Below are 10,742 nucleotides of genomic sequence, written 5' to 3' on the forward strand. Positions count from 1 at the left end.
TTTCCTTGTAAATGTTTGCACAATAAAGACATTTTTTTTGTCCTATTCATATAAGCATTTACATAAATTAAAAAAAAAATGAGAAGAGAAGTAGTGAGCATTAAAATCGCATGTTGCATTCAATTTTGCTACCCTAATGATCCCAAACAAGAACAGACAGATATGATACAATAATTAAACACCAATATCTCCATCCTTGTCATTGCTTTGTGTATAAGCATGAAAAAGATTGCCCATGTAAAAATATGTTTTATTATAATGTGCTAACATTAAGAAAAATGGCACTATTACTTCAAGTTCCCTAAAAAGTTCAATGAAACCATGTAATGAGAGAAACTAATACAAGAAACCTTTCTCAAAAAACAGAACAGAACACACATTGCATTCTTAAAGTGCTGGAAATAACTCATCAAGCCTGCATGGTAAAGAATAGAATTCATTGTTCCTAACATCCTTGTTATACATGGTGAACCTCTCCCACCATTGCATTCCACTGTCTTTTCGATCATCATCGTTTTCGCGCAACAGTGTGATGTCCAGAATGAATGCAACCAAGGCAGCAACCATTGTATGTGACATGAACATGACTGTCACAATGTCATTGAACTGCCAAAATAAATGTATATGTTAAAAATTTTATTTTTTGTTACCAATTTTGTATGTTATATACTAAGGTCCTAACAAAATAAAATTTTGATTGCTTTTTGGTCAAGTTATCTCACCCATCTTGCACCAGCTGATTCATGCTTCACATGATAATATTCTGAGAAATATTGTGGAATTGAGAAGCCAATGAAGAATGTGAATCCCAAAATAAACAAGGTTCTGAAGCTGTTGAGGTTACAGAATTGGAGAAATCCAAGGCCAGAAGAAGCTACATATTATCACAAAATTACAAACCAAAATTGTTTAAAGCTCTAACATGCAGAGAATGAGACAGAAACTTAAGACTAGGTAAGAATTGAATAAGAGAATCTTACAGACATAGCCGAAGACCACACAGTATAAGGCTGCGAAGATTGGCAAAGGTATAGAGGTGAAAAGCGCGCCGAATTTCCCTGGAATTATTTAACATATAATATACCATTAGTTCATGAATCTCAACATGGTGAAGTTCTAGAATGTAACAAGTTTTATTGGTTCAATATTACCAAATACAGAGAATAAAATCATAAAGCCTGCTGATATTTGAATGACTCTTCGGCTTCCAACTCTTGTTAATGCTAACAAACCAGCATTCTCCCTGAAAATGATGCAATCCATAAAAATAAGGAAAAACTTGATAAGAGTCTAAAGTTCCATTAAAACATTCACAAGAGTAAGATCTCTTTTAATAATAAAATTCATAAGTTCCTTGATTTATTGAGATACAAGACTCTTATAATTTGATTAAAAGACTTACACTGATGCTGTGCTTCCAGTGACAGAACCAAACATGCTATTCAGCATTGTAGCTACTCCCTAAAATCACAATAGAGTCACATAAATTTTAACTTTTATCATATGTTTCATTTATAATATGGGCCAAGAAAGAATGGCAAATTGTAATGAATCATGGTATCTTACAATCCAGCCAGCTCCACGGCTGATAATAGATGGTGGCACCGGCGTTGCGCTTCCAAATCTTGCCGAAGCATAGAATGTTCCGGTAGACTGCATATGAGTAAGAAAAATACAAAAAAGGGAAAATCAAAAGTGTATTTTGCCTAATTTTCAAGGTTTATATTATCAAAAACTAGTAACTAATATGGTTGCATTGTGCATACCTCAAATAGAGAAACAAAAGAAGCAGCCATCATAGCAAAAGCTTCTCCAGCATTGAAAGTAGGACTTCCCCATTGGAAGGGGTAAGGAAAATATACCCTGCATGAAAAAAGAAGCTTAAATTACAACTATTTATGCACTGCTAAATTTACATCTTGTTCTGTTTGATGTTAAGTAATAAGTAATAATAATAACTTGATTAAACAAATCCACACATGGAATCTCATGTCTATCTATATAAGTATCTCCAACTTACTTACTTAGAAGTTAGAACATAAGTTTGTGTTCTCCAAACAATGAATTTTAGCAGTGATAAATCTTCTTTGAGTGAAAGCATAATTGAGGTTACTCAATCTTACCATGAGGCGGCGCTCACAAGTCCGGCTCGATCAGTTCGGCAGCTAGTCTGTGTAGTTTCTGGCCTGTTGTTATATGCAGTGCATGAAGTGAGAAGCTGTGCAAATAGCCATGAAATCACAACCGTGGACAGCACTGCGAATCGGTCATGTATAGGCTTCTTTGTTGCAATATATCTATGTAGATACTGCAGAAGAAAAAAGTTGTAAACTGATTCAAACTTCTCCATATCCATAATCCATTCCTATTTTACATTTTCTAAATTCACCTTTTCAAAACTTTGCAATAAGATAACAAATAGTTAATAGGAATATTTATAAACAGAGAAGACTAAGAACTTGCCTGTGAGATGAACACCAAGAGAATTAGTGTTGGAAGCCCATATTCGACACATTTTGCAAGCTGTGACATTCATTTGGACAAGATTTAGAAAGAAATTGCTGAATAGAACTTAAAAGATAAAGATCACAAACTAATTGAATGAAAAAGTGGGAGAAAACTTGGAATTCTTTACCATTGGGAATCCAAGATGATAGAGAGTAAGTCCAGTGAAAGTTACATATGGGACTACAGAAAGTGGACTAAGAAACCTGACAACAATTAAAATGAAAACCCAATCAACAAAGAGAAATGATATTTGTATCACTTTTCGCCAGTCACTGAGTCGAGAAAGTCGAATTCACTACCTGACAGCATTCCTCCAAAAGCCGAAAAATCCGAGTACCATCTGGAAACATGCACTTAAGATCAAGGCACCTTGAATCCCTCTCATTGTCTGAGTGAATCTCTGAGTTATAGAAAATATTTTAGTTTTTAAGAGAAAAAAAGAAAAGTCAACCATTTAAGTCAAAATCAACACAATGGGTAGCATCTAAAGAAAGAAAAATGACATTAACCTCATAAGGATCTGTATATAAATCATATCTTTTAGCTTGAACTATTGAAATGACTGGTATTATGTAACTGTATGAACCAGCAATAACTGTTGGCAATCTGGTTCCAAACAAAGATTGAAGAATGGTGCTTAACCCTGCAACAAAGAGAAGGGTCTGAATCACCCTCACCTTCTCAGCCTACATTAGATCAAAGAACTTGGTATCATTAAATTTCAGAGTGTTTAGAAACAAAAGAATGAATCAAAGAAAGATTGAGAAAGTGATTACATCTCCTCCACCCATTTGAGGAACAATTATGGTTGGAATCAGGACAATCATGCCAAGAGTCAAAATGTAATGCTGGAACCCCAACAAAAATGCTTCAGCTGCATTGTCATCAAATTTCAGCTAAAATTTTACTGCTCACAAAATTTGATTACATAGCCAAAATTTTGAATGCATGCAAACATAAATTCCTTCAATTGGGAACATAATGTTTTCTTCCTAAGACTAATTGGCTATAAGCTTTTTCTCCATGCACTTTTCCAAAGCCTATGCCAGATTCTTTGTATTGGATTATTTTTTTTTCTTTTATTTTGGATAATATATTATATTTATTTTCTTCCTAAAGCTTGGGAGAAGCTATTGTCAGTTTGTCACGGTCTATTGTCATATTATTTAATTGTTCAAAAATACCCTTGCTTCTCTTAAAATATTTTTTAAGCTCATTATCATTAATATTTTCAAAAAGAAAATTGTATACCATAAAATATTTAGAAAAAAAATTAAAGAATATATGAACATGTATATGTATGAATAAATGAACATGTATTATGTATGAACAAAGGAAACAGGTATTATGTATGAATAAAGCTTTTAGCCAAAATTTCACCGCCGTTGCTATAAAAATGCTGCAACATTAGTATGACAATCATGCTAGAGTCAAGAGTGGTAAAGTTTGTGTCTACAAATCACATAGTAGGAGAATTTGATACACAAATGTTGAACATAGCCACCATGACAAACAGCAAGCATCAATGAAAAAAAAAAAAAAAAAACTTAAGTAAAGAAGAGTGTAATTACGCCATGGAGGAGGACTGTTGATGCAATATTGAACTCCGGGCAATTGATCTTTTACTGGGTGTGGCTGAACCTGCACCTCTACTATCTTTTTGCAACATTTCTTGCAACCTTTGCTGCAATCTTCTCCACCATTATTTTGAGCCATTCACCACAAACACAACTATGGAGGGAAGAAAATGATTAGTGCAAATTACTGTTAAATCTTATTTGTAGGCAAGAGGAAGTTGACATTAGTTGCTATATTATTCAAAAATTGAGTTTAAATGAGTTTAATTACAATTATTAAGAAAATTGATGGTTTTATCGGTTACAAAAATTGGAATTGAAAATCACAATTCTTATTAATCACCTAAAACGGTCTAATAAATTCATCAACTTAATGTTTATTTTTCAATATAATATATTTATATTTGAAAAAGTTATGATATTCACATTTAATTATAAAAGTTAAATTTCGTTTTAAAACCTTAAAGAATATTTAATTAAAAGCCATTAAAATCATAATAATAATTCATTTTGCTAATAAATATTGATTCTGATTCTTTTTCAACTATACCCTTAGAGAAGCAAACTATCATAACTTGCCTCACTGTAAAATTCCATCAACCTTGATCTATTTGCGGATTCTTGTAAAACCTCCTTCACGAGGGGTCAGAAGGGTCTTACTAAAACTTTTTTTTTTTTTTTCTTGTTTCCTTGGGGATTGATCCCTTAATCCCTTCTTCTCCACCTAAAAACAAAAACTATTATTTGTACACTTGAATAAATATTTTACTTTTACATACACTTAATTTAAATGTAATTCTTATGTACTTTTAATTCTATCATATTTTTCATTCTTTAATTTAATAAGCGTACAAATTAAACCCCAATTTTAATATACATCTATGATCTATCGAATCTATTTGAGCCGTTGCTATCTGTGTGAATTATGATTGGCCAAAGTTAGGACATAAGAAATCAATGTATTGACCCACAGTCTACATAAGGTTAAATTCAAATAGCTGTCTACAAAGAATCACTAAAAGAAGCAACAGCCACAACCATGAGTTTCTTTAGTGCATTAGATCCATCAAAGACTTCAACATGATGAAGCTATTTTATTATAATGATGATGATCATGGCAAATTAGACAAGTATGTATTTTCCAAGTTCCAAACCTCCAATCATTTTAATCTCATGTCATGTTAATTCCACAGTATTCCTTTCTTGCATAACTTCTAGCAGTAATACTCTTTGTTGACAACTACACCTGAATAATTCAATGCTAACATAGTAATAGTAGACTAATACTCTTTGTTGACAACTACACATAAATAATTCAATACTAACATAGTAGTAGTAGTAGACTACTAGTAGTTCTTTACTTTATAACTAAGGTAAATGAGGAAAAATGATCTCTTCTCAATTCTAACTGAGGTGTCTTTGGAAACAATGATTTAGTACAGAGAGCTAAACAGTTTTAATTCATAATTTAACTCAAATTCTGATTTCAAACTAAACACTATGAATTAGAACTAGGATATCAAAATGTGCAAATTGAAAATTAATCACATTCGGCGGAATAATTCACCAGAACTGTACTCTTCCATGGTTAAAATCATTCCTATAACCATATGAACAGAAAACTATCATATTTGATAATCCCTAAATCCAAATCAACCTAATATTTAATACAGAATAAAGCAAGAACATTTAAACTAGTTTTCAGTTTCACCAATATTGTCAACTTTCCTAATCCAAACCATCTTCTCACCTCTTTTGCCCCTTTCAAAATCCCTGTTGCCATAGCCATAGTCATTACCATGACCGCTTCTATAACCCTTTCTGTTAATGTAACCATAAATGCTACCACCATAAGAACTAGGTTGAGCGTAATTGAGACCATCACCCATTCTTCTAAACTCTAAACCCCTAAATCTCTGCTCAACCTCCTCCATCGGCACACCACCACCACCACCAGCACTCTCCTCGTTGGATTGGCTTTCCATGATTTTGGCTTTCTCCTCTTCAGCATTACTTACTTCCTCCCTCTGTTTCTTTCCATTCTCTCCTCCCATTTCTGTTTTCTTTTTCACAATCAGAGATTTTGGCTTTGTGGCATTCATCTTCGATTCACCGTCTCCTATTCCTACGTCATGGCATTGTTTCTCAGCATTGGTTCCAAAATCGGCACGAATTTTTCCGCGATTCAAGCGACCATTGCGATCGTGTTTTCCGACAAAAGACCTAGAAGCTGTTCCACGGCGTTGCTCTTGTTTCACTTCCTCATCCTCATCCTGTTTCTCTTTCTCTTTCTTCTCTTCGGTTTTGATTCCACCTTCATAAACATTAGGTTTTGGCTTCGCTTCCTTGTTCTTCTTCGGTTCGTAGTTGCCTTTACTTTTCGCATCGGCGCCTCTAATTCCTGTATCAGCTTCATTGCGTTGTTTCTCGGCATTAGTTCCCGAGTCACCACGAACTTTCCAATGATTCGCCCGATTGAAGTGACTTTGTTTTCTGGCAAAAACCCTAACAGCGGCTCCATGGCGGTGTTGCTGGTAAAAATATTCCGGGCGCGATCCCTGTTTCACTTCCTCTTTCTCCTTCTCTTCATTCTCTTCGAATTTTGTTCCTCTTTCTTCAACCCTAGCTTGTTTCGTCTTCGATTTCACTTTCTCCTTCCATTGCATGCTACCTTCTCCTTCTAGACTGACGTCTCCGTCTCTGTCTCTGTCTATGCCTTCTGAATCATCACGATTTTTCTGTTGATTACGGTTATTTGGATTCTCTTTCCCAGCGAAAGACCTAGAAGCGGTTGCATGCCTTTGGTGAGACTCTCCCTGTAACTGTTCAAGTCCAATTTTGTCTTCGTGTTGCTGTTCATGTGGTGGTGGTTGTTGTTGTTGCTGCTTTTGTTGTTGGAGCCAGGATTGTTGCAGCTGAGCCAGAGTGACGTAGTTGGCAGGAAGAGAAGGACGTCTCTTCTTTTCCTCCATTTTTTTTGTGTGCTTTAACAGCAGGTTTGAAAATTGAGTTGAATCTGAAGTTGCATTTGTGTTTGTGTATTAGTGTGTGTGTTTTTTCTTCCTCACTATTGAAAAGGAGGAACTGAAAGATGCCTTCCTTGTAAGTAAAACTTCTAGGAATGGGTTAAAAAGAAAATAAAAAATTCTTCACATCCCTTGAAATTTGTTAAAATTACACTTACACTTGTTCCTTCTTGGCCTGGATTCTTGATTTTCACAATGGTTTCGAATAAATAAAGTCACTGTTAAATTTATTATTTGAGAAAATGTGTATAAAAATACAAATTGTAAAATATTTAATGTATTTATTATATGTTTCTTTTAAAAAAATTTACTTAATAATAACCTTAAATAGAAGTGTGTAGATTGAATTGGATTATTCATAATTTTATAAATTAAAGACGTTAATTTATTCAATGTTTTAGAAAATATAAAAAATTTAGTCAAATAATGCTTTTAAAATATATACTTAGACCTTAAAACATATATTAGTAGGATATTTCTAATACATTAAATGTATAAAAAAATTTAATAATCATTTGAAATACTAAGGAATGCAATGCTATTAGTAAGATTCATAACAAACTACATTTATATTATCATAACTTGATGAAAATTAGATTTGACATTAAACCAATTTGGTATTAGTATAACAATTGAACCGGTTTAATATGAATTCAATTAAAGTATTAATAAAATCCATCAAAATTTTATTGACAAGTTGTCATTCACAATAATATTTGTTATTACTTATTAAGATTTCAAGAAGATTAAATTGCAAAAGAAAAAGGTAAAATCTTAGGAGGCATTGAACATTGAAATTTGTTTATGTTTTTTAAATCTCAACAATATCATTCACATTCAGCATTGTAAAACCAATGTTAAAAAGAGAGAATATTTGATATCTGTTACCAAGACCATGCCAATTGTTATGCATATTAGGCTATGATAATTGATTAGAGAGCATAGTTTACTCTTTAACTAATGTTTAAGGAAATGCAATTGTGTTTATAAAGATGCAAATGGTCAATTGAGAACAACAACAGATACTTCTATAATGATTAACTAGGAGGGGTCTAGGATCTGCTTTTATGGTGTTTCTATTTTTTTTTTATTTGCTTGTCATTCTAATGTTGCTGCATTTTTATAGCAACGGCTATGGAAATTTGGCTAAAAGCTTTATTCATAATAATACATGTTTCATTTGTTCATACATAATACATGTCCATTTATTCATACATAATACATGTTTATATATTCTTTAATTTTTTTCAAAATATTTTATGGTATACAAATAAATTCTCCTACTATGTGATTTGTAGACACAAACTTTACCACTCTTGACTCTAGCATGATTGTCATACTAATGTTGCAGCATTTTTATAGCAACGGCGGTGAAATTTTGGCTAAAAGCTTTATTCATACATAATACCTGTTTCCTTTGTTCATACATAATACATGTTCATTTATTCATACATATACATGTTCATATATTCTTTAATTTTTTTTCTAAATATTTTATGGTATACAATTTTCTTTTTGAAAATATTAATGATAATGAGCTTAAAAAATATTTTAAGAGAAGCAAGGGTATTTTTGAACAATTAAATAATATAATAATAAAAATTTTAATGATCCTCTAATATTCATCAAAATATAATATATTATCCAAAATGAAAGATAAAAAAAAAATCCAATACAAAGAATCTAGGCTGTGGAAAAGTGCATGCAGAAAATGCTTATAGCCATCAGTCCTTGGAAGAAAACATTATGTTCCCAATCGAATGAATTTAGGTTTGCATGCATTCAAAATTTTAGCTGAAATTTGATGACAATGCAGCTGAAGTATTTTTGTTGGGGTTCCAGCATTACATTTTGACTCTTGGCATGAGTGTCCTGATTCCAACCATAATTGTTCCTCAAATGGGTGGAGGAGATGTAATCACTTTCTCAATCTTTCTTTGATTCATTCTTTTGTTTCTAAACTCACTGAAATTTAATGATACTAAGTTCTTTGATCTAATGTAGGCTGAGAAGGTGAGGGTGATTCAGACCCTTCTCTTTGTTGCAGGGCTAAGCACCATTCTTCAATCTTTGTTTGGAACCAGATTGCCAACAGTTATTGCTGGTTCATACAGTTACATAATACCAGTCATTTCAATAGTTCAAGCTAAAAGATATGATTTATATACAGATCCTTATGAGGTTAATGTCATTTTTCTTTCTTTAGATGCTACCCATTGTGCTGATTTTTTTTTTGAAAATAAAAGCTCAACACAGTAGAGTGGAACAAACATAAAAGATATCTAAAACAGACAAGCAAATCTAGAAAGTAACACAAAATAAAGTACTCCCCCTGTTATCTCCGATCTAGCCATCAACAACATGAAGAGAGTGCACTCTTCCATTCGTCGCAGTTAAACATGGACATACTGATTATTTCCTCAACACCTCTATTTTTATTCTGAAATATCCTCCTATTCCTTTCCATCCAAATATTCTAAATGATCGCAGAAAAGCACTTTAACCGCTGCTTTTGGTCCTCCTTCCTACACGGCTCTTCTGTCCAACTTAGAAAATGGTCCTTCATAACTCGCGAAAGAGATATTTGACTCCGCCGGCAACCTAGAAGTCTGAAAGAATCCCATTACCGCTGTTGTGAAGTCAGACCCAATCTCTTTCCAACATCTCTTTATGAAATTCATATTGTATCCATCACAACCTGGCACCTTAGAAGACTCACAATCCCATACCGCCTCTCTAATCTCTTCAGTCGAAGGCAATGTCTCCAAGGTTATGGAGTCGACCTCCTCTATCCCCTCCACCAGACTAGGGCTGCACGCGGATCGGATCGGATCGGATATGGCCAAAATTTCGATCCGATCCGCACTAAAATCATCGGATCGGATCGGATCCAATATCCGCAGTTTTTAAGGTTGGATCCTAATAAATTAAAATAATACAATATATATGATAATTATTAGTTGAAATAAAACATAAAAAGAATATTTATTAATTAATTTATTTATTTTTGCAGATACGCGGATATGCGGATACCAACGCAAAATCCGCAATCCGATCCGATTAGTGTGCGGATCCGATCCAAAAGCCTTGCGGATCGGATCCATATCCGCAATTTTCGGATCGGATTCGGATAAATACCGCGGATATGCGGATCGGATCCGATCCATGAACACCCCTACACCAGACCATCTCTGAATCCCAACACCGGAGAATCTTCCTGATGATAAAGCTCTTTGTAAAACTCTCTAATAGCTATTTTAATTCTAGCTTGGTTCCTTACCAATCTACCATTAATGACCAAAGAATCAATCCTGTTATTTTTTCTCCTTGCCGACGCCATACTGTAGAAATACCTTGTATTCTTTAAATCCTTCACCATTCTCATCTTCCCATCACCTCGTAAACCCCTAACATTCCAAGAACTGAAAATCATTTAGAACTATTATCACACACTTAGTTTTTATTTTTAGGCCTGCACCTAGAGGTGGCAAACGGGCCTAAACCCGCTGGGCCAGCCCGTGTAACCGCCAAAAAAGGCGAGCTGGGCTGGAAAATTAGGACCGCCAAATAGCAAAAGCCCGCTTAACCCGCACCGCTTAAATCGCGGGTTTTGGCGGGGCGGGCGGGCTTC

The 10,742-nt window shown here is 33.8% G+C and overlaps 2 protein-coding genes across 3 annotated transcripts; both read right to left on the reverse strand.

Annotated features, from left to right (window-relative positions):
* Positions 230-4,508, reverse strand: LOC107647735 (putative nucleobase-ascorbate transporter 10). The gene is made up of 14 exons (XM_016351786.2): positions 4,080-4,508; positions 3,285-3,382; positions 3,018-3,194; positions 2,808-2,908; positions 2,636-2,711; positions 2,464-2,523; positions 2,124-2,308; positions 1,767-1,863; positions 1,567-1,653; positions 1,403-1,461; positions 1,152-1,243; positions 981-1,058; positions 723-874; positions 230-606 (listed from the first exon to the last, which is right to left on the reverse strand). The coding sequence occupies exons 1-14, from the start codon at positions 4,222-4,224 to the stop codon at positions 388-390; spliced, it is 1,626 nt and encodes a 541-aa protein (XP_016207272.1). The 5' UTR covers positions 4,225-4,508; the 3' UTR covers positions 230-387.
* LOC107647736 (myb-like protein X) lies at positions 4,608-7,253 on the reverse strand. Of its 2 annotated transcripts, none has more exons than XM_016351787.2 (2): positions 5,836-7,253; positions 4,608-4,809 (listed from the first exon to the last, which is right to left on the reverse strand). In XM_016351787.2, exons 1-2 carry the CDS (start codon positions 7,055-7,057, stop codon positions 4,745-4,747), a joined length of 1,287 nt encoding a protein of 428 aa, XP_016207273.2. In that variant the 5' UTR covers positions 7,058-7,253; the 3' UTR covers positions 4,608-4,744. The 2 variants fall into 2 exon arrangements, with proteins under 2 accessions (XP_016207273.2, XP_020960955.1); XM_021105296.1 differs by lacking the exon at positions 4,608-4,809 and having other exon boundaries at positions 5,550-5,919; positions 5,953-7,251.

The sequence above is a fragment of the Arachis ipaensis genome, chromosome B06 (assembly GCF_000816755.2).
Source record: "Arachis ipaensis cultivar K30076 chromosome B06, Araip1.1, whole genome shotgun sequence".
Classification (NCBI taxonomy): Eukaryota; Viridiplantae; Streptophyta; class Magnoliopsida; order Fabales; family Fabaceae; genus Arachis; species Arachis ipaensis.